This window comes from Suncus etruscus, chromosome 9 (assembly GCF_024139225.1).
Source record: "Suncus etruscus isolate mSunEtr1 chromosome 9, mSunEtr1.pri.cur, whole genome shotgun sequence".
Taxonomy (NCBI): Eukaryota; Metazoa; Chordata; class Mammalia; order Eulipotyphla; family Soricidae; genus Suncus; species Suncus etruscus.
The window spans coordinates 96994502-97018957 of NC_064856.1; the positions used below are offsets into that span (position 1 = coordinate 96994502).

General features: G+C 50.0%; 1 protein-coding gene and 1 non-coding gene across 3 annotated transcripts; both read right to left on the reverse strand.

Moving 5' to 3' along the window:
• Nucleotides 1–2748: 2748 nt before the first annotated feature.
• On the reverse strand, nt 2749–24252 carry SPI1 (Spi-1 proto-oncogene). 2 transcript variants are annotated; one of them, XM_049779886.1, is made up of 5 exons: nt 24055–24252; nt 21570–21663; nt 4895–5082; nt 4199–4361; nt 2749–3226 (listed from the first exon to the last, which is right to left on the reverse strand). In XM_049779886.1, exons 1-5 carry the CDS (start codon nt 24097–24099, stop codon nt 2910–2912), a joined length of 807 nt encoding a protein of 268 aa, XP_049635843.1. In that variant the 5' UTR covers nt 24100–24252; the 3' UTR covers nt 2749–2909. The 2 variants fall into 2 exon arrangements, with proteins under 2 accessions (XP_049635843.1, XP_049635842.1); XM_049779885.1 differs by having other exon boundaries at nt 21570–21666.
• LOC126019522 (U2 spliceosomal RNA) lies at nt 17034–17223 on the reverse strand. The gene has a single exon (XR_007499195.1). It is a non-coding gene; the product is annotated as a U2 spliceosomal RNA (small nuclear RNA).
• Nucleotides 24253–24456: the final 204 nt, after the last annotated feature.

A 24456-nucleotide genomic window follows, 5' to 3' on the forward strand; every position in this document is an offset into this window, starting at 1 on the left:
CCCCTCCTGCCCTATTTATATAGGGCTTCCCCCCTCCCCAACACCCCTTATCTACCTCCTGCCTGGCCAGTGGCTAAATATAGACAAGTTCCAGGGAACTAACTCTGGGGGTTGGAGGGTGCACTGCTCCGGGCTAGGCCCATCCCTTTCCCCACCCTTAGTTGGTCTGAGGCCATCTGTACCACACGCTGTGCTTGTTCTGTGATTGTGTGGTGGGAGTATGGGGGACCCCAGAACCCCAAGCCTGGTTCATTACATGCCTTCCTCCCAGGCATCTAGAAACTGTGGGCCATGATCCCTGGGACCAGGTTCATCACTCCGTCCCCCTTCCAGCACTTCCTGCATTTCCTCCTCTATTGTGGGGCTGGGAGAGCAGCACCCCAAAAAGGGCACATCCAGGACACAGTGGGCAGGCCTGGGCCAGCCTCCAGCTGTTTCCCAGATGCTCCTAGTCCAGCCAGGTAGGGAGGGGGGCAATTCTGGGGCCCTGTGTCATCCCAGTGGAAGGGGGAAGTCCTGGGGAAGCATACAAGGAAGAATTTCTCAAGGTACCCCAAAGTGCAAGGCGGAAGTGGCTGGTGATGCGATGCTCAGGGGTTTCTCCTGGCTATGCGCACAGAAATCGCTCCTGGCTTGGGGGACCATATGGGACACCGGAAGTGGCAGGAAGTGGTTCTTTCAAAGTCATACAGAAATGATACAGAACGTCCTGATTTTCTTCATGCTCTCCCAGCCTTTGACCCACTCTGTGACCTTTGACCATTCCATACTGCTTCCCTCACATTAGGGACAGATACTAAGTGAAAAAGAGGCACGTCCTAAGCAGTATCCGACGTCAGGAACAGTCACTGGTCCTCACTGTCAGTGGACTGTCACTATTACTGAATCCCAGAGCTCGGGTTCAGTCCCAGCATCACAAGGTCCCCCCAAACATGTGTGAGACCCCCGAACATGGAGCTGGCAATAGCCTCTCAGTACTGCTGGGTGTGGCCCCAAAACAAAAACACCTCACAGCTCTCAAAATACCAGATCTATTTCTGCCAAGTTTTATTTAATCTGACTCAGACTTTCTCTTCCTTCCTTCCTTCCTTCCTTCCTTCCTTCCTTCCTTCCTTCCTTCCTTCCTTCCTTCCTTCCTTCCTTCCTTTTCTTTTTTTTCTTTCTTTTTTTTTTGTGGGGTAAGGGGTCACACCTGATGATGATCAGGGCTTACTTTTGGCTCTGAACTGAGGAATCACTCCTTGTGGGCCTCGGGGAACCATATGGTATGCAAGGCATGAACCCTACCCTCTGTGCTGTCTCTCTGGCCTTTATTGAAGCCTTCTTTTGAAGGAGAGGGTCTCCCTAGCAACTTAGGGGCCCTGATGTCATTCTGAGTAATACCAGCCAAGTAGGTTGAATGCTGTGAAGCTCAGGCTGGAGAGACAGCTCTGTTGGAATCCCTCACTGAAGTTCTCTTCCTGGCCCTTCATCAAACGCGTTAAAGATGTCGTTTCCAGGGGCCTGGGCGGTGGCACTAGAGATAAGGTGTCTGCCTTGCCAGTGCTAGCCTAGGACGGACCATGGTTCGATCCCCTGGTGTCCCATATGGTCCCCCAAGCCAGGAGTGACTTCTGAGCACATAGACAGGAGTAACCCCTGAGCATCACCGGGTGTGGCCCAAAAACCAAAAAAAAAAAAAAAGATGTCGTTTCCAGGGCTGCAGAGGCAGCTCAGCAGATTGAGCATAGGCATTGCACTAAGGAGGCCTGAATTCTAGCTCCAGCACCATGTAATCCACCAAGCAAGGTTGAGAGTGATTCCCAGGCACCTTTGAGGGTGGCCCCCAAACCAAAAATCCCAACACAGAGGGTTGAAACCATAGTAAAGAGGTAGGGTGCTTGTCTCGCACATGGCCTACCTGAGTTCAATCCACGCCATCCCATATAGTCTCCCAAGCCTACCCGGAATGATCCCTGAGTACAGAGCCAGAAGTAACCACTGAGCATCGCCAGATATAGACAATAAATAAACAAAAGCAAATTGGCAGCAAGAGGAGGAGCAGGTGGCCTCATAGGAGCTATCTACCCGCTCTAACTTTGTGTCTAATATAAGGACTGTGTCACATATCTTTGTGTTTCTCCCGCCACTCAACATGGGAGAGGGCCGTCAGCAAACACCTTTTGTTTTGTTTTGTTTTGGGGCCATACCCGGTGACATTCAGGGTTTACTCCTGGCTATGCACTCATAAATCACTCCTGACTCAGGGGACCATATGGGACACAGGGGATAGAACCCAGGTCTGTCCTGGGTCAACTGCATGCAAGGCAAAGGCCCTACCACTGTGCTATTGCTCTAGCCCCAACTAACACCCTTGAACAAATGAGAGAGAGACAGAAAGAGAGAGGGAGAGATAGAGGGAGAGGGGGACAGAGAGAGAGAGAGAGAGAGAGAGAGCATGAGGAGGCCACAAGGTGCACAGCTCATTGTAAAAGATTCTGATGTAGGAGAATTCAGATAATAACTTTAATGATTCATACTTAGGCAAAGAAACAAAAAGCTAAGTTATTTGTAGTTTTTGGGTTGGCTTAATAGTGACACGTGAACATAAACACTTGTTTTCTTAGGAGAAAATAAACATTGTTGGAGCAGTCATCCATAGTCTTTGGGTTGGCTGTATACTGACACCTTATTTATATCTTAACATTTGGACCCAAAACATTTATTTTCTAATCCCAAATGAACTAAGCAACGCTGGCCTTCCAGACCTCTCTTTTCAGGCCAGGGATGGAGGCCAGGTGTTCAGGGAAACAGGATGGAGGATGGCCTTCACCACAGTCCTGCGCTAGGCCCCTGGCGCTGCATCCCTGGGCTGGGCAGGGTAAGGAGTTAATGCTATGTCAGCAGAGCAGTGGGCTGGGGATTGGGGCTCAGTGCAGGGGGTGGCGGCGCTCAGCCAGGCCCCCTCGGCCCAGCACCTCGCCACTAAACTGGTAGGTGAGCTTCTTCTTCACCTTCTTCACCTCCCCGGTCTTGCCATAGTTGCGTAGCGCCCGCGCCATCTTCTGGTACGTCATCTTCTTGCGGTTGCCCTTCTGGATGCCCCAGCGGTGGGCCAGCGCCTCCTTGTGCTTGGATGAGAACTGGAAGGTGCCCTTATCCTTGTCCACCCACCAGATGCTGTCCTTCATGTCGCCGTTCCGAAGCAGCTCCAGAAGGAACTGGTACAGGCGGATCTTCTTCTTGCCTGTGGGCAGGGAGTAGTCAGCTGCCTGGTGAGACCCAGGGCCTCAGGGAGGGGACCACATTGGGGCACACACACACAGCACAGCCTGACATGAATGATGCCCTGGAGCTGTCTAGACCTCCACACACCCCACATACATCCGCAAACTCACAAATGCCCAACACACACATCTGGCATGTACCCCCATCCACACCTTTACACCTTATTTACACTCATACACACAGGCATCCAATATAAACTCTCACCCATACTGTCATCACTTCATACTTTCATTCACACACCTGTTTTTGTTTTGTTTTGTTGTTTTCTCGGGCCCCACCTGGTGATGCTCAGGGGTTACTCCTGGCTCTGTGTTCAGAAATCACTCCTGGCAGACTCGGGGACCATACAGAATGCCGGGGATTGAATCTGGGTCAGCCACATGCAAGGCAAATGTCCTTCCCGTTGTGCTATTGCTCCAGCCCTTCACACACTCACATGTGAGCAACATTCATATTTATACCTTCATTCATACACTCACACCACCCACATACAACTGCACATTCACAAATGCCCAACATAGGGGCCAGAGTGGTGGCATTAGTGGTAAGGCGTCTGCCTTGCAAATATTAACCTAGGACGGACCGAGGTTCGATCCCCGGTGCCCCATATGGTCCCCCAAGCCAGGGGCGATTTCTGAGTGCATAGCCAGGAATAGCCCCTCAGCATCACCGGGTGTGGCACAAAAAATGCTCAACATAAACATCCAACATGTACACTCATCACACTTTCATAGACACACTAATTCATACACATGCATCCAATATGTGTACCATCCACACCTTCACCTGTATGCTGGGGCACACCTGACAGCCCAGTGTCCACACTCACAGCAGGAAGGCTCTGGGGCCACTTGACCTTGTCTAGAGGGCCTGGCAGGACCACAGATCTGGCCAGAGTCATGTCTGGGGACACATCTGGGGCCCCCCCTACCTGTTTCGCCATGCAGGAGGCCTGGGCCTTGCTCCAGTCCATCCACCTCCCCATCAGACACCTCCAGTGGGGGGCTCTGTCGCTCCCCCTCCTCCTCATCAGTGCTGGGTGCGGCTGGAGACAGGGAAGGGTATGGGAGGCACATCCGGGGTAGGTAGGAGACCTGCAAAAGGGGGTTATGGGGGAGAGACAGAAGAGAGAGACAGACTGAGGGCCAAGTGCAAGCTCAGTGGGCAGAAGGCTTGGGACAAGGCTGGAGAAAAGGGAGCACCACATAGGGGCACACTGAGGGTGCAGGGGGTGGGCTGGGTCCCTGGTTCTGATGTGAGACAACAGGAGAATGGAACCAGAGCCTTTTCTTTGTGCAGTTGGAAAGGCTTGGGGTGAGAGGTGACAGACATGGGGGGAGCAGTAAGTGCCAGCACTAGGCCACAGGGTCCCCAAGGGTTGGGGTGCATAACACACAAAGATTCAGGGAAAAGGGTCAATGGGGAGTGGAGGGGTGGCAGAAGTGTGGGCGTTCAGGGACTTGAAAGCATGATAGGGGGAATCATCTGTCCTTGAACTAACAGGTGTGGGGATCAGGAAGTCAGGTGGAGGGTCGCCAGCAGCCTTTGGATTTCAGCCCCATCCTTGGCCCCGGGGAAATACAAAGCAGGCTGCATAAGTGCAGAACGTGACCTGCGGGGCATGCACCTGGTGGCCGATGCTGGTGGGCGCAGGTGCCACAGGGTTGTCCAGCACGTGCATTTGCTCCAACTCCATGTGGCGGTACAGCTGCTGCAGCTGCGGCGCCTGCACGCTCTGCAGCTCGGTGAAGTGGTTCTCGGCGAAGCTGTCGAACTCGGTGTGCACGTGGTGCGGGTGGTAGTCCCAGTAATGGTCTGCAGGAGGCGGCAGTCAGCTAGCGCCTTGGCCTTTCCCCACCCTCCTGGACCCAACCACCTGTATTTCCTACAGAAAGGAGTTCACGGAGGGGCTTGGTTGGGGGCCAGCCAGGACCCAGGTGGAAGCCTGTGTCCTGTCCCAGACTGTGGAGCTCCAATCTGCCCTTGGCTTCCTGGGGCCCTCAGGCCTGCACCCAGGCACCCCTTGATCCCCTGGCCTTGGATTAGCAGCATTTAGGAGACTAAGGGAATTCACGTTTGCAAAAACTCCCCAGGGGGTTGGAGTGTGTAGGGAGCTTGCCTTGCTGAATCCAATCCCTGGCACCCCATATGTTCCCCCAAGCCCACCAGGAGTGACCCCCTGGAGTGCAGAACCAGGAGTAAGCCCTGAGCACTGTTGGGTACTTAAACAACAACTAAGAACAACCAAATACCTCCTGTGGGGCCAGAGAAATGGCCCAAAGGGCTGGGGCTTGTGCCTGGCATAAGTAAGGTCCCACATTCTGTCACCAGCACCACATAACCCCTTTTCCCCAGCACAGAATTTGTCAGTCCCCACCTCCAGCTCAATGAATGAAACAGAATCAAAAGGAAAGTGAACCCCATGTTGCTGAGGGTTCACAAGGGCTAGACACTCTCCTTGGCCATGGGACCCTCTTTCTCTGGGCCACTGTCCTTTAGAGGATTTGGCTAGCAGAGCCAGAATCCTTGCATTTGTCTTCTGTCCCCATTCCTGGCCTCTTACCCCAGTCCAGGTGGACAAGTCTGGATCCTCAGAGAGCCCCACCCCCATCCTAACTGGAGGTTAGGGGGACCCAGAGTGCATCCACATCTCTTTGTGTGGGGCACTCCTGGCTCCCTCTCCCTCCGGTTTCTCCCCTCTGACAGCCATGAGCTCCTCCAGAGGGGTTCAACCTTTGGCGTTTTCCAGAAGAGGGACCCCAGGAGCTCTGCCTTAGAGCCAATGTGGTGACTATCCAGGCCTCTGGATTTGGGAAGTACATTGGGGATTCAGGAATGAGAGGTGCTGACAAGGGAGCAGGGTGTCTGGCATAGAACAGGACACTAAGGAAGTTCCTGCTTGGCTAAACTCCTGGATCCCTGCCTCAAGCACCCCTAAAAGTTGCAAGAGATGGTTGAGCTGCACTCAGGATTTCTAAAGGCATCAGAAATGTCTTTGCCTCTGATTTGGGGGCTCATAGGGATAGTTCTAAACAGGAGCTTGTTGGTAGCATTCTGGGTAGTGACCCGGAAAGGTGTCCACACAGGAGCCCTTTCTAGTACAGAGGTCAGAGGTCTCCATAGACTGGCTCACAAATGCTTCTCTTCACCCCTTCAGCCCGTGCCATGAGCCATTGGCCCATTCAGCACTCTGCCCTATAGCATGTCTGCTCCTCACAGGATGTTTGCCAGCCAGCCCAAATTGATCCCTGGCACCACACAGTAACCTGGACATAGAGTCGGAGTGACCTGATCTCCTGAGCACCACTGGGTATAACCCCAAAACAAACAGACAAAAACAAAATAAAGCTTGTAAATCTGAAAAAAAATTCATCACCTTTAAATCCTCCTTCCTTAGACTGTTAGGTACCAAACACAGTGGAGATTAATTCCTTGTGAACTACAGATCCATACAAGTTAACATTTTTGTTTTGTTTTTGGGCCACACTCAGTAGCACTCAGAACTCAGGCTCAGGGGACTATATGAGATGCCAGGGATTGAACCTGGGTCAGCAGCGTGCAAGGCAAATGCCCTACCCTTTATGCTATCACTCCTGGCCCTTACAAGTTACATTTTTTTTAACTGGTTTTTGGGCCACACCTGGTGGTGCTCAGGGGTTATTCCTGGCTCTGTGTTCAAAAATCGCTCCTGGTAGGCACGGGGGACCATATGGGATGCCAGGATTCGAACCACCATTGGTCCTAGGCCGGCCACTTGCAAGGCAAATGCTATCACTGTGCCATCTCTCTGGCCCCAAGTTACTTTTAATGTTTTTTGTTTACTTGTTTGTTTATTTTTTGATATACCAGACACAGTACTAAGCACCTAATCACTTTGGTTTCATTTATTCCCCACATGGCCACTACAGGAGAAGAGCTTCCATTTGTGTGCAAGAAAACAAAATCCACATTAAATTCTGTCCATTAGCCACTAGAAGAATCTGTCTTTGAAGCCAGTGACTGACTTTGAGGCTAAACTGACTCTTACTAAACCCTATGTCTATGGAGGAATAAAACTGTCACAGCCAAGAGGACATGAGATCTTGGACTGTTCTTATCTATTACCAGGGATCCTCAAACGACAGCCCATGAGCCACATGCGACCCACTAAGGACATTTATCCAGTCCTCCGGGTGTTTTTGCTGCTGTTGCCTATCCTGCTTAGCAGCTGACTTCCTGGGCCCACAGTGCACATGCGTGGAATGTGTGTCACACTTTCTGACTCCCTTCCTCTATGTCTCTCGATTCCTCTTCTCAGACTCAGGCAGGGATTCTCAAACTATGGTCTGCAGGCCACTATTGTTCATAGTTTTCTTTCTTTTTTTTTTTGTTTTGGTTTTTGGGCCACACCCGGTGACACTCAGGGGTTACTCCTGGCTATGCGATCAGAAGTTGCTCCTGGCTTGGAGGACCATATGGGACACCGGGGGATCGAACCGCGGTCCGGCCTAGGCTAGCGCAGGCAAGGCAGGCACCTTACTTCTAGCGCCACCGCCCGGCCCCTTCTTTTTTAGTTTTTAGGTCATACCCAGCAGTGCTCAGGGGTTACTCCTGGCTCTACACTCAGAAATTGCTCCTGGCAGGCTCAGGGGACCATATGGGATGCCGGGATTCGTTTTAGTTTTTGTTTTTTTGTTTTTGGGTTACACCCGGTGGTGCTCAGGGGTTACTCCTGGCTGTCTGCTCAGAAATAGCTCCTGGCAGGCACAGGGGACCATATGGGACACCGGGATTCGAACCAACCACCTTTGGTCCTGAATCAGCTGCTTGCAAGGCAAACGCCGCTGTGCTATCTCTCCGGGCCCTGGATGCCGGGATTCGAACCACCGACCTTCTGCACACAAAGCAAACGCCTTACCTCCATGCTATCTCTCTGGCTCCCTCTTTTTTTTTTTTTTTAACTATAGTCTGGCTCTCCAACAGTCTGAGGGACAGAGCCAGAGCAGTGGCACAAGCGGTAAGGCATCTGCCTTGCATGTGCTAGCCTAGGATGGACTGCGGTTCGATCCCTCCCCCGGAGTCCCATATGGTCCCCCAAGGCAGGAGCGATTTCTGAGTGCATAGCCAGGAGTAACCCCTGAACATTACCGGGTGTGGGCCAAAACCCTAAATAAATAAATAAACAAACAAACAAACAAATAAATAAATAAAAATAAAAAGTTTGAGGACCTCTGCATTAGTCTGTGTGACATCATCTATCCTTCATCTCCCTTCACCCATTCTCCATCTAAGCATCATTTACCCTATGTCCTTTTCTCATCTTTCCACACTGAATTGCTATTTACTATTCCATCCACCCACCTCCCATACATTGCCATTCATCATCATCCACTTGTCACCCAGCCGCAGTTCTCCCGACCACTGACCTCATACTAAACTTTCCTCCATCCACGCATCAGCCTTCTTTCATCTGTCATCCACCTACTCACCCCCATAATTCCATCTATCCCTCCCTCATCCTTTCATCACTGAGTTATCATCTAGCTATTCACTCATCAGTCATCTATCCATTATTAAACCGTTATCCATTCTGGGCCAGAGATACTCAAAGAGCTGAGCACAACCTTTACATAGAGGAGGCTGGATTCCATCACCAGCAATGCATTATTTTTCCCAAGCACCATCAGGATTGACCCCAGAGCACAGAGCTGGACGTAGCTCCTGAGAACACATACACAAAAATAACCTTTCACCCACCATAGAACACTCATTCATCCAGACCAGACAACAACCATTCACCTTGATCTGGCTCCTCCTCTAAACCAACTGCTAATCTATGATCAAAGTCTCTCACCCACATTTTCCTATTCTTATTCAGTTGTGGTTTTTTTTTCAGCAGGGCCTCTTTGTATTGCTTGAGGGCCTGGGGTTCAGAGCCAGTGATATGGTTCTGTTTGGGCCTAAAAGGGCCAAAGGTGATAGTTGTGAAAGGGGATCAAACAGAAGCAGGGATCAGATTTGGGGTCTTATGCAAGCAAGGCTTGTACACCCCCTCTCATTTGAACTATCTGACCATAACTCAGCTTGTTTGATTGGTTGGTTTTATTAATCTGTGTTATGAAAGCAAAATTAAAATAGCTTCAAAGCAACCCCTACCTCCACTACCCCCCCCCCAAATAAACCCTGCAGGTGGAGAGATAGTGGAACAGATAGGGAGCTTGCCTTGCATGCCACCAAGCTGGGTTTCAAGGGACAAATAGTCCCTTGAGCCTCACCAGGAGAGATTCCCTGAGCCCAGAGCTAGATATTAGCCAGGTAGGGCCAAAAAAAAAAAAAAAAAAAAGTAAGGCATCATTGAGTTATTTTCATCTGCTCAAAGCAGAAACCCCCACTGAAGCCCAGGGGTCTCCCCAGGGGAGCAGGAGTAAGATCAAAACAGAGAAAGAAGATGAAAACTGAAGCAGCTGCCTTCTTCGGAAATTACAAGCCACTGAACCAGGGCTCCTGAAGCCCAGCCAGCGCAGACTGTCCAGATAAGGAAACTGCAGACCCAGAGAGCAGAGAGCTGCAGTTTTCAGGGTACCTGGCACACTAACCTTGTCCCCTAATTTCTGTTGTTTTGTTTTGGTTTGGTGTTTGTTTGTTTTTGGGTCACACCCAAAAACTGGCGCTCAGGGGTTACTCCTGTCTCTGCCCTCAGAAATTGCTCCTCGGGCCGGAGAGAAAGCACAGTGGCGTTTGCCTTGCAAGCAGCCGATCCAGGACCAAAGGTGGTTGGTTCAAATCCTGGTGTCCCATATGGTCCCCCCGTGCCTACCAGGAGCTATTTCTGAGCAGACAGCCAGGAGTAACCCTTGAGCAATGCTGGGTGTGGGCCAAAACAAAACAAAACAAAAAAAAAAGAAATCGCACCTGGCTTGGGGGACCATATGGGATGCCCGGATTTGAACCACTGTCAGTCCTGGGTCGGTTGCGTGCAAGGCAAATGCCCTACTGCTGTGCTATCTCTCCAGCCCCATTGTCCCCTAATTCTTAGAGTGTCTCTCTCTCTTTTGTTACAAAAATAAATCTGGTGGGGCCTGCTCGCTAACATTCCACAGCATTAACACAGTGCCTGGTATAGATAAGATACTTCGAGGGAATGTGGCAGAGACTAAGTCAGCAGGAGATAGTGTTGGAGGTAGAGGGAAGAATCATGGGGATGGTGAGTGAGTGGACAGATAGGAGGAGGTGTGAAAAATGAGTGTCAGTGATCAGAGGCAGGGCAGAGGAAAGGGTACATGGAAAGAAGGAAGGATGGAGGATGGAGTCATTCCTTGGGACTCCATTTTCTCCACCAATTCCAACACAAGTGACTAAACCTCGTTAAGATAGTTATAGAAACAAGACTGGAAACGGTAAGTGTTGGCGAGGTTGAAGGACATCAGGACCCTGAGAACTGTTGGTGAGACTAAAAATCGCAGCGCTATGGAAAGCGTAGGGTGATGCCATAAAAATTCAAAATAAAACCAGTATTTGAAGAGGTCAGAGTGATAGTGCAGTGGGTAGGGCATTTGCCTTGCATGCAGCCAACCCAGGTTCGATCCTCTGCATCCCATATGGTTCCCTGAACCCACCAGGAGTGATTCCTGAGTGCAGAGCCAGGAGTAATCTCTGATCACCACTGGGTGTGGCTCTAGTATAAAAAAATTTTAGCATTTGGTGCAGCAATCCTATTTCTGAGTTTATACCCTCCCCCAAATCAAGACACTGGTGTCTTGAAGCTTTCTGTCGACCTCTGTTCACAGGAGCACTGGTCCCATCACTAAGATGGGACTAACAGAGTAATAACAGAGCGATGAGACATGGGATAGACGATGGTGGAGGTGAACTATTACTCGGCCATGCAAAGGAAGGAAATTTTGACTTAGGTAATCAGAGGCATAATCCTCTACCAACTCTCTGTGATGCATGAAATAAGTCAGCAGATAAAGGGAGACCCAGCATGATTTTATCGTGAGAGCAGTCTGACTCAGAAACGAAGAGAAGGGGACGGGGAGAGAAAGAGAAGGGGACAGTTGCCGGAGCTGAGGATAGGAGGGGAGGGAGGGTGGTATGGTTGATGAGTACAGGATGCCAGTCTGAAGAGGGGAAAAGAATTCTGGACAATGAAGCATACTATGTCACTGAGCTGTTCCTGTCAACTGTTAAAATGGTGATTTTTATATGATGTACCTGTTGTCACATTTTAAAAATGCTAATGAACATTCAAATAGATAAGACAGTAGAATAGTAGGGCAGTTGATTTGCATACAACTGACCCAGGTTCAGTCCTCTGAGCCGCACCAGGAGTGATCCCTGAGCATAGAGCCAGAAGTAAACCCTGAGCACTGTAAAGTTTAGCCCAAACAACCCCCCAAAATGTATTCATAGGGAGGTAGTAACAATTTTCAAAAGGACAAAAATAAAACTAAATAGAAAATGTCATCCAACTACAGATACATGGATCATGAAGATGTGCTACTTATATACAATGAGATACTACATGGCCGTAAGGAATAATACAATCATGCAATTTGCTACAACATGGATGGAACTGGAAGCTATTATGTTAAATAAAGTAAGCCAGAAGAAGAAGGATAAATACAGAATGATATCATTAATATATAGTATTTAATAACTGCACCAAGAAATGCAATGGTGCAGATGGGAGTTGTCTTTAACACTCTTGACCTCGGAGTATAATGAGGAGAAGGAAAGAATTGAGTGGAGGAGGAGAAACACAAATATGAAAAGATGGGGGCCAAGGGTCAAGCAGTCTCAGGTGCATTGATAGTGCGAAAAAGGGACAGAAATAAATATCCAAGCCAAAGGCAACATCAATGGAATAAAGAGACCCAAACTTTAACAATCTAAACTTAAAATGGGGCTGTTATGGGCCCAGAGAGATAGCATAGCAGCATTTGCCTTGCAAGCAGCCAATCCAGGACCAAAGGTGGTTGGTTCGAATCCCGGTGTCCCATATGGTCCTCCGTGCCTGCCAGGAGCTATTTCTGAGCAGACAGCCAGGAGTCACTCCTGAGCACTGCTGGGTGTGGCCCAAAAACAAAAACAAAAACAAAAAAAATGGGGCTGTTATACTGGCAGGCTGGGGGGCAAGGGGAATGGTATGGAATGAACTTGGGGAACATTGGTGGAGGGAGGTGGACACAGGTGGTAGGATTGGCCCTGAAACATTGTATGTCTGAAACCCAATTCTGAAGAACTTTGTAAATCACATGGTTTCAATAAAAAGTTAAAAAATTTTTTCAACATTCCAAAGATAGATTTAATTCTAAAAAGAGGACTTGGAAATACATCAAATCAGATACAATAAACATGAGACACCAGAGAGATTGTGTAGCAGATAGGGCACCTATATGTATGTATGTATGTATGTATGTATGTATGTATGTATGTATGTATGTATGTATGTATGTACTTGCATGTAGTCAACCTAGGGTCCATCCCAAACATCCCATATGGTTCCCTGAGCCTGGCAGGAGTAATCCTTGAGTGCAGAGCCAAGAGTAAGCTCTGAGCAAAGCAGGTGTGGCCAAAATTTAAAATATATCCATATATATATTTATATATAAATGATGTATATGATTATTTTATATATATATCAATTATTTTACATACATATCAATTATGAATTCAGCACCACATATGATCGATCCCCTGAGCCCTGCCAGGAGCGATCCTTGAGCACAAAGCCAGGAGTAAACTCTGAGTATCAATGTGTATGTCCCCCCAAAATAGATCAAGCCCCAAAATCCATTAACTCCACATTCCCTTTCCTAGGAGACTTGATGACAAGAACTCACATCTCTACCTCCAATCCACATTTCCCAGGCAGTGTCTACATGTAACATGGGGGATTATGCTATCTTTGAAACAGTCCTATGGAGGAGTGTGGGCACGAAGTCATGGGAAGCAAAGAGGGCAGAGATGCTGCCCATGATCATCCCATGGGATGTGAATCCAGAGTTATACCTCTACATCACTGGAGAGATAGTACCAAGAGATCCCCTGAAATACTTATATTATCATAATCATGCAAAATCCTGGATACTGATTTTACAAAAGTTACTCTACAGAGAAGAACAGCAACAACAAAAAATCATGTGATCTTACTTAATGTGGAATAAAAAGAGCTGATATGTGGCTTATAGAGCTGACATATGTATGACCTATTTTTTCTGTTTCATTGAATTATATTTTTTATTTTAGACATTGTGGTTTATAGAGTTGTTCATAATACAGTTATTTCTGCCACAATATTCCAGCATCAATTCTACCACCAGTGTAAGATTCCCTCCACCCTTGTCATCAGTTTCCCAGCCTTCCTGAAGCCTACCTCTTGGCAGATACAACTAATTTACTTAATAGTACTTGGTAGATCTAAATGATAATGGAATTAACCAAAAAAGAGATCTTCATTAAAATAAAATTAGTGAAAACAGTCACATCTCACAATTGGGTTGTTTTGTTATTGTATGAAGGTCTCTAAGCTGTTGATTGCCACTTGAACATTCTGTTGCTGGTTTAGTTTGTTGAGTTTATATGGCTCTGTGATCATTTCACATCTAATTTTCTGTATTCCTACTGGGAAGTCAGTATTGAAATGATGGGGGTGCTGTGCTGCCACATTAGAGGCCACAATAATATGACCTATTTAGTGTAGCTGAGTAGGGGCTGGCGAGATGGCACTAGAGGTAAGGTGTCTGCCTTGCAAGCACTAGTCAAGGAAGGACTGCGGTTCGATCCCCCGGCATCCCATATGGTCCTCCCAAGCCAGGGGCAATTTCTGAGCGCTTAGCCAGGAGTAACCCCTGAGCATCAAACAGGTGTGGCCCGAAAAACTAAAAAAAAAAAAAAAAAAAAAAAAAACTTACATTAATGTAGCTGAGTATAGACCCAAATGGGAGGTGGGGAGGGACGGGACGGGACGTAAGAAGATAATACAGGAGGTTAAGTGCTTGACTTGCACACAACCAAGCCTGGTATGATACTAGTTCCACCTGGTCGCTGAATATCACAGGAAGTGACTCTCAAAACCAAGTCAGGGATAGCCTCTAACTTTGGGGAACACACACTGCTGGATGTCCAAAACAAAAAAATTGTAATTGTGAGTCATATGTCCTTCACTCTATGAAGTGAAAGACATGAAGTAATTTTTTTGGTAATCATGTCACAAAATTGCCCAACCATTATACATTATGCTTAATACTGTTTATAAATCATATCAAGAAAAGTGGGGGTCAAAATTACTATGAAACTATTTTAGTGTAAATGGAAAAGAATGAGAATGAAATCAAATTTTCATTTTTTATAGCACAAATAAAGAAGGACCAGAAAAATAGTCCAGGGACAAAGGCGCGGCCCTTGTACCAGCCAACTTTGATTCAGTTCCTGGTACCACTGTTTACAGTCTATTCCCTAAACAACACTGCCACTGAGCACCACCAGGTGTGTCCCCCTTAACAAAGCATAGTAATGTGAAGAGATGACATCTTAAAAGGCCAGCTAAGGGGCCCGGAGAGATAGCACAGCGGCATTTGCCTTGCAAGCAGCTGATCCAGGACCAAAGGTGGTTGGTTCAAATCCTGGTGTCCCATATGGTCCCCTGTGCCTGCCAGGAGCTATTTCTGAGCAGACAGCCAGGAGTAACCCCTGAGCATCGCTGGGTGTGGCCCAAAAACCAAAAAAAGAAAAAAAGGCCAGCTAGGTCATCTCCCCCTTGCATGCATAAAAAGTACCAAGAAAGTCAGGGTCTCTACATCTAGCCTGCAGATCTGTCAATCCGATAAGACAGGAAGAGCTTTTGTCACTGTCTGTGTAAGTCATGAAGAATTAGCTATGGGTCTGGAGAGATAGTACAGCGGCGTTTGCCTTGCAAGCAGCCGATCCAGGACCAAAGGTGGTTGGCTCGAATCCTGGTGTCCCATATGGTCCCCCATGCCTGCCAGGAGCTATTTCTAAGCAGACAGCCAGGAGTAACCCCTGAGCACCGCCAGGTGTGGCCCAAAAACAAAAACAAACAAACAAACAAACAAAAAGAATTAGCTATGATGGGGCCGGGCGGTGGCGCTGGAGGTAAGGTGCCTGCCTTGCCTGCGCTAGCCTAGGACGGACCGCGGTTCGATCCCCCGGCGCCCCATATGGTCCCCCAAGAAGCCAGGAGCAACTTCTGAGCGCATAGCCAGGAGTAACCCCTGAGCGTCACAGGGTGTGGCCCAAAAACCAAAAAAAAAAAAAAAAAAAAAAAAAAGAATTAGCTATGATAAGTCTAAGTGAATGTCAGTGAACTGAAAACCAGGGATGCCCGGGCACAGCTCCTGGGTTTGAATCCTGTCATGGGAGGAAAGAAAGAAACTTGTGAAACATCATGGTATTCCAGTTCTACTTTTTAGTAAATAGAGTATGCATGTATACATAATATATATTCTTTTTTTTTTTTTTTTTTTTTTTTTTGGTTTTTTTTGGGCCACACCTGGTAACGCTCAGGGGTTACTCCTGGCTATGTGCTCAGAAGTTGCTCCTGGCTTGGGGGACCATATGGGACACCGGGGGATCGAACCGTGGTCCGTCCAAGGCTAGCGCAGGCAAGGCAGGCACCTTACCTTTAGCGCCACCGCCCGGCCCCATAATATATATTCTTTTTTTTTTTTTTTTATAATATATATTCTTAAAGGTATCTGGATTGCACAGAATGAAATGTATGCAAGAATTATGCTGGGCCTGAGATAATGTACAGCAAATTAGGCATTTGCCTTACATGTAGCTGACCCTGGTTTACAGATCTCTACCTATGACCCCCAGAGCACCATCCAGAGTGATACCTGTGCACAGAGCTAGGAATAAGCCCTGAGCATCACTAGATGTAACCAACCTCTCTCCTCCATCCCCCCAAAAAAGAATATCAAGGAGCCATCAGAGAGAAGGGAGAATGAGATGAAAGGGATTATTTGATGTGCTGTTGTGTATTTTTTTTATTTTTTTTCAATTAGTAGTTTGTTTTTTTTTTTTTGGAGGGGGTGTTTTGTTTTTGTTTGTTTGTTTGTTTTTGGGTCACACCCGGCAGTGCTCAGGGGTTACTCCTGGCTCTACACTCAGAAAACGCTCCTGGTAGGCTCAGGGGACCATATGGGATGCCGGGATTTAAACCATCAACCTTCTGCATGCAAAGTAAACGCTTTACCTCCATGCTATCTCTCCAGCCCCAGTAGTTTTTTTTTTTTAATTTTGGGTCACACTCAGTGACATTCAGGGGTTACTCCTGGCTATGTGCTCAGAACTCGCTCATGGCTTTGGGGGATCAAACCCAGGTCCACCCTGGGTCAGCCACGTGCAAGGCAAACCACTGCTGTGCTATCGCTCCAACCCCAATCAATCACTGTTTTTATTATAATAGTTAATGTTAAAGATTTGGAATTTATTTAGGCTTAACACACAGTCTTATTTAGAATATGTCCTTCCGGGGCCGGCGAGGTGGCACTAGAGGTAAGGGTCTGCCTTGCAAGCGCTAGCCAAGGAAGGACCGAGGTTCGATCCCCCAGCGTCCCATATGGTCCCCCCAAGCCAGGGGCGATTTCTGAGCACTTAGCCAGGAGTAACCCCTGAGCATCAAACGGGTGTGGCCTAAAAACCAAAAAACCAAACCAAACAAAACAAAACAAAGAGTATGTCCTTCCCTTGCTCCAAATACCCCAATGGCTTGTGTTTCAGGAAGAATAGAATCTCAACTCTTTTTTTTTTTTTTTTTTTTTTGGTGCACCGTTCCCGGAGGTACTGCAATACCGGGTCGATGCGCGGAGCGGATGGAGCAAGCTCCTCTTCCGACTCCCAGCTCCAAAAATCCATTTAATATATTGTCCTTGGATAGAGGACGTATCAGATATTAAACTGATAAGAACAGATCTACACTTGATCTTAGCCAAAAGGCCAAGAAGTGATAGAATCTCAACTCTTTTTATTTTTGGTTTTTGGGCCACACCCGGTAACGCTCAGGGGTTACTCCTGGCCATGCGCTCAGAAGTCGCTCCTGGCTTGGGGGACCATATGGGATGCGGGGGGATCGAACCGTGGTCCGTCCAAGGCTAGCGCAGGCAAGGCAGGCACCTTACCTTTAGTGCCACCGCCCGGCCCCAGAATCTCAACTCTTGCAGTGGACTTCAAGTGCACTAACCACTGGGTGCTGCACCCCTTCCAGATCACTCTGACCTCATCCTCTCTCCTGTCTGTCCTTCATCATGCTCACTGGACACTTTTGGTTTTTATTTTGTCTTTTGATATGTGTGGGGGCCACACCTGATAATGCTCAGGGATTACTTACTCCTGACTCTGCATTAATGAAATATTCCTGGCGGTGCTCAGGGAACAATAGGAGATGCTAAGGATCAGACCCAAGTTGGCTGTGTGCAAGGCAAGTGCCTTACTTGCTGCATTGTCACCTTGGCCTCATCACTAGTCATTCTGGAAACTATCATTCCTGCCTTTGCTCAGGCTCTTCTCCTTTGCACACACATTCCTTCTTTTCACTCAGATTTCCATCCCCTTTTCAGAGGCTTTCCCTGACCATACCATTTAAACTAGCCTCACCCACCTGCCTTTGACTCTCTGCTTTTCTGGAACTTATTGCCGCCTACGTGATGATCTGCTGTCTCTCTCCCTCCCTGGAACACAGGCCTGAGAAGAGCGGTGGCTTGTCTGCCCTGCTCATCGCGGACCTCCCCATCCCCCCATGCCTAGAACAGTACAGCACACAGCTTGTATCAGAGGCTACTTGGTGAGTGGACAAATGAGAGATGGCAGATAAGAGGACTAGATGATACTGTGGGGAGCATAAGTGAGTGGCTGGGTGACTGGATGGGTGGAAGGATGAATGGGTGGCTGAGTGGATGAGTTGAAATATGTTGTGTGTGTGTGTGTGTGTGTGTGTATGTGTGTGTGTGTAGATGAATGGAGGATGGATGGGTGGGTGAATGCATGGATGGATGACTGGTGGGTAGGTAGGTACATGGCTGCTTGGGTGGCTGGGTGCTCAATGGGTGGGTGGATAGATGGGTGGTTGGGTGGTTGATAGGATGGATGGATGGATGGGTGATACTATCAGCTGATGGTGAATTGGTGAGTCACAGAACCCTCTGGGTTCTCTCTGTCTGCTTCAGTCTCCCCTGCTGGGAGGCTGGAGCAATGATGTTGCACCATGTTCTGCAAGCTTCCTGAACCTTGTTCTCAGGGCCATTCCTGGCATGACTACTCACGGATCCATCTCAGGACTGCCCTGCTCTCACATGTCTAAATAAGGAAACAGGCACAGAGTGGTGAGAGCTACAGCTGGTGAGGCTTATGCAATGCCTGTTCGCCCAGTGGCACCCCCTCATTACACAGACTCGGAGGGCCTGGGATCTCTCATGGAAGAATGTGGGAGTCTCTCTCGTGAGTATTCAGTCAAATCTTTAACAGGAATTGGAAAGAGCTGCAAAGAGGCCAGAGAAATAGCACAGCAGTAGGGTGTTTGCCTTGCACGAAGGACAGAAAGTGGTTCAATTCCTGGCATCCTATTTGGTCTCCTGAGCCTACCAGGAGCAATTTCTGAATGCAAAGCCAGAAGTAATCCCTGAGTGCCACCAGGTGTGACCCCCCCCCCCAAAAAAAAGAGCTGCAAAGAGAGATGGGGGCGATGGAGCAGAGCTGGGCTCCTCCAGGCACTGGAGGAGTCTCTGAAAGTCTTGGGGTCCCCAGAACCAGCGTGGTGCTTGGGCTTCCAAGCAGGAGTCACGGGGCCAAAGCAATAGTACAGCAGGTAGGCACTTGCTCTGCACACAGTCAACCTGCATTCAATCTTTGGCACCCATAGGACCCACCCCCTCCATTCCTGAGCATCAGGAGTAGCTCCTGAGCATAGCAGTGTGGTCCCAACAACAAAAAAGCAAGAGTCACTTCTCAGAATCCCACCATAGCATGGAACTTCTTGAGCTCTGATCCATAGGGGTTGGTGTCTAGACTTGTAGACAGTACCCTCCTATTTTTGCAGGAAAACGGAGGTTGCAATAAACCAGGACCTAGTGACCTGCAGGGGAGTTTGGAAAGGAGACCAGAGGACCAAAAGAAGAGGTTCCAATTCAGAGCCGTCCTGCTGCCCAGCACCACCAGGGGGCGCCCATTTTCGAGAACAAGCTCAGGTCCTGCTGGGTTGTGGAGTGCCCTGGATCCCTGCTGGGGAACAGCAGAGAGATTTATCTTCCTGAACCGCCTGGCTTTCCCACAAAGAGCATGAGTTTTGTTTTTGTTTTTGTTTTTGTTTTTTTGGTTTTGTTTTTTGTTTTTGGGCCACACCCGGCGATGCTCAGGGGTTACTCCTGGCTGTCTGCTCAGAAATAGCTCCTGGCAGGCACGGGGGACCATATGGGACACCGGGATTTGAACCAACCACCTTTGGTCCTGGATCGGCTGCTTGCAAGGCAAACGCCGCTGTGCTATCTCTCTGGGCTCGAGCATGAGTTTTTTAAGCATTGTAAATAAACTTCAAAAGACAACCAAAGTTGCAGCACAGCCTTTCTAGCCTCTGTCCCCAGACATGGCCCCGACTCACTCCACCTACAGGCAGAGAGATGTGGCTACCAGTTGGAGCCTCTGTTACTGATGCCAACTCCTGGAGTTCAAGTTCTGGGGCCAGAGAGATGGTTCAACAGGTAGGGCACTTGCCTGCTACATGGCCATCCCAGGTTCCATCCCTCGCACACCATGTGGTGTTCTGAACCAGTCAGATGTGATTCCTGAGTTCAGAGCCACAAGTAACCTATGAATACTACCCGGTAAGGCCAAAATAACTAAAACATTAAAATTATATAACCAGGGGCCAGAGAGATAGCATGGAGGTAAGGCGTTTGCCTTCCATGCAGGAGGTCATCGGTTCGAATCCCGGCGTCCCATATGGTCCTCCTGTGCCTGCCAGGAGCAATTTCTGAGCCTGGAGCCAGGAATAACACCTGAGCACTGCCAGGTGTGACCCAAAAACCACACACACACACACACACACACACACACACACACACACACACACAAATTATATAACCAGAGACTGGAGAGATAGCACAGCGGTAGGGCGTTTGCCTTAGATGCAGAAGAAAGGTGGTTCGAATCCCAGCATCCCATATGGTCCCCCGAGCCTGCCAGAAACAATTTCTGATATATATATAACTAAAACCAGAGACTGGAGAGATAGCACAAGAGATAGATGCAGAAGGAAGGTAATTAGAATCCCGGCACCCCATATGGTCCCCATCTGGTTCCCCGAGCCTGCCAGGAGCAATTTCTGAGCGTAGAGCCAGGAGGAACCCCTAAGCGCTGCCAGAAACCAATATATATTGGTTTTTGAATATATATATATATCCAGGGCTAAAATAATAATAGAGTGGATGAGGCACTTGCCTTGCACATGGCTGACCTAAGTTCAATCTCTGGCATCCCATACGGTTCCCCTGGCCCACTAAGAGTGATCTCTGAGTACAGAACCAGGAGTAACCCCTGAGCACAGCAGGGTGTGGCCCCCAAACAAACAAAAATCCAAGTTCCCTGAGAACTCCCCAGGGTGCCACAGTAATGATGACTCAGAGTGTTGTCCGCCTCCTTGTGCTAAGACCAGCTTCCGGTGAGCAATCCTGAGCTCCCCCAGGGCGGGCACCTCATTGCTGGTCCAGGGTCCAGGCTGGCCTTGGGTGTTTGACCCAAACAAAAAAATTCCCGGGCCCAGGCCCCATCCTTGCTGCTACCCCAGCGAACGAATTCTATGACCTTTCTCTTAGCCCAAAGAGGGGCTTCTGGCACTGTGTGGGAACTGTTTTGGGGTGATCAATAGAACTTTAGGAACCTTGAGGGGAGAAGTCAGGGATGTTACCCACAGGGCCCAGGAAGCCCCAACCCGGGGGTTTTCAGCCCCAAATATCTAAGGAATTTGCACTGTAGGAAGAAAGGCATGGAAAAAGGACTAGATTGGGATGAACACCCAGACTAGATTCCAGATGCCATCTTGGGTTTGTCACAGGCTCCCCAATCTCTATTTTCTTATTCGTGAAAAGGCCACAAGGATGGAGGAGAAGCTGACCCACGCGCTGGCATCCCAAAGATATTCCCTAAGAGAGATATGGGGTGCAAGGGAGCAGGAGGGTAGAGGTTCAGGTGGTCATTCTATTGGCCTGAAAACTAGCCTTATGGGGCTCTCAGAAGGCCCCTGGGGCCCTGGGAAGCTCCTTTCTCTCCAACCAAGTGTCAATGTTTGGGGCCAGGCCAGTACTCACCGCTGTGGCTTTCCCCATCGCTGCTGAGATATGAGAAATACTCATGTGTCTGACGCTGGTACAGATCCGTGTCGTAGGGGACCAGGTCTTCCGACTGCTGTGAGAGGGACGGGTCAGTCGGATAGCCACACCCGCACTTGGCTCTCTCAGCTACAGCCTCTGCTTGGAGCTGGAGTCCATAGGAGTTGGGGTTGGGGACCAGAGAGCCTGAGCTATTTCCCCACCAAAAGGAGTGACAGGGACCCTGGAGGTCAGAGATCAAAGAGTACCACTGACCCCCACCATCCTATATCTGCTCGCCATGGGCCTCCTCAGCCTCCCAGGGTGAGTCACAAATCGCCCTTATTCTTCATACACCTGTGCACACACTGTCATGGGGTCTCCAGTCACACATACCAGTACATATCTCACATATGTTCCACACATACCACACATGGTTTCTCATGTGATCATGCATCTATCTTGAGTGCATAGTCGCACGTTTCCACATATGCCCATAAATGGTCCCATACGTGTCTGCAGTGTGTCTTGATTGCATATTCACAAATGTTTCCACATGTGGTCCAATGTGAGTCTACAGTGTCTTGGGTGCATATTCACATGTGTTCCATGTAAACACATATGTTTACAATTGGCATCATGTGCCTGGTATGTAACCATGTGTGTTTTGACAACAAATCCATCCACACACAAGTCTCCACATGGACCCACAAACGCATATAACGTGTGTATTTACATCCACGTTCACTCATATACCCATCCGTGGTACCCACATGTGCCTCCAGACTGCCTGTAGAGTCCACCTGTGTCCTTCCAGTGGCTGCCAGTCCACCGCCACCCCCACAGCACAGAGGCTAAGGCAGCACGGCCTCCTGTAGCCCTTACCCTGGGGTACTTGGACAGGATGAACCGCAGAGAACTGATGACTTTCAGGTGGCCCCGCCCCCTCCACACCTAAGTCCTCCCCCTCTGTCCCCCCTCTCCTCCTTTACTCCTTCTCCCCCTTCCCCCTGCCCCTCCTCCCTCCTGTCCCCTGTACATACCCTCATCTCCTCCCCCACACCCCTCCTCTCTTCCTTCACCTCTCCTCCCTTCCCTTGCCCGCCCCTACACCCCTCATCCCCTCCTGACCTCCCCCTCCTCCCTCCTCCCCCACAACCCTCCTCTCCTCCTCCTTTGTCCCTCCTCCCCACACCCCTCCCCCCTCCCCAGCGCAGGCTCCCTTTCTCCACCGCCCCATCCCCCAGTGTGTGCCCAGGATTGCACAACAGTTACTGGGCCCACAGGCTCGGGTGGGGGCCATGGCTTCTTGGGCACCCACCTTCCCAGGAGGCTCTGGGTCACTGGGCTGGGGCAAGAGGTAGGCACATGGAGCTTTGCCAGCTCCACCAACTCCCGGGATTGATGGTACAAGAATCAGCCCCACCACCACCACCCCATGCCAAGGCCCCAAGCAGTGGCCCTTGGAGCCCAGGTTGGTGGCTCCTCCTGGAACCGTTCCATCACCCCCTTCTTGGTACCCAGGAGGGAGGCCAGGACAGAGCCAGGTGGGGACTGGTGGGCCCAGCAGCAGAATATGGGGCCTTCTTAGGTTCTGGGCTTAGCTGGGGTGGGGTGGGGGGGAGCTGCCTCTGGACAGGAAAGCTGAGTCAGGGACAGGCCTGCCTAGCCCTTCCGGGGTGCCCCCCCTCAGTACCCCCTGTTGGGCGTAGGCGGGTGGGAGAAGGGAGCTGGCTCAAGGCCTTCCTGGGGCTGTAGCTGTCACCCAGAGCCATTGCAGGACTCCGCCCCAGCCCGCTGTCCTTCCCCCTTGGGATCCACTGGTCTCCCCAAGTCCCCATCTTCTTCTCCAGCTTCATCCCTGCCATGACCTCCAACTCCGCACTGAAGGGGGTCTGGCCCAGTCCCCTGAACCCCCAAGTCCAGCCATAGTCCCAGCCTCAGCCCCTACCCCACCCTCATCCAGCTCAGTCCCCAAGCCCTGAGCCTCTCTGCCCAAGGCTTCTTGAGACTCTAAGGCCCAAGACCCAAACCCTGGAGTCAACAGTCTCGTTCTTGTTCTTGGGGGCCCTCTGACTGAGCCCCAGGAATGCAGACAACCAGCCCATGAGAGACGCCCAGGCCATGGGCCCAAACCACCCGATCTTCACCACCTGCCTGAGCCCTCACTGGGGGAGGGGGGTCTCTGTACCCCATGCTCGTCCCTCCATTTCCGCCTCAGCCGCCTTCACCCTTCTCAGTCCAGTGCCCTGCCCTGGGGTTCAGGCCTGCCACCCCATCTGGATCTATAAATAACCCTTCAGGCCCCACCGGTCACAGCCCCCCAGGGCCCAGCCCTCAGCCCGCCCAGGCAGGCACTGAGGAAGCCCCTCGTGGGGTCTCACGCCAGGAACCCCAAAGAGGAACCCACCACTTCCCACTGGTAGAGGGTTGAGAGGGCAGTGAGTGGGCTATGGGCAGGCCAGGGCAGGACCCCGATACTCACAGAGGGGATGAGGGGGAACCCTTCCATTTTGCACGTCGGTAGCATCCAGCCAAGCTCCCAGGCGGTGGTCAGGTCCTCAGCCTCGGTGGGGGCCAGTGTGGAGCCCCTTTGGCTGGGGCGCCCCAGCGGGGGCTGGACAGACACGGGACAGGCTCAAGGCACTAACTACCCCCGAGCTACAGGAGTCCTGGAGAAACCCTCTCCCTCGACATTGCAGGGCGCAAGTTCCTGATTTTATCGACGGGCCTGTGCTGGGAGATAGCCCCCCCCACTGACATCACCGTCCGGCCCGTTTGCATAAATCTCTTGCGCTACAGGAAGTCTCTGGCCGCCGGGGGGCAGGTGGCGCTTGGGGGGGCTGGCCTGGGAGGCCAAGGGGGCCAGGACCCCAGCCCAGAGGAA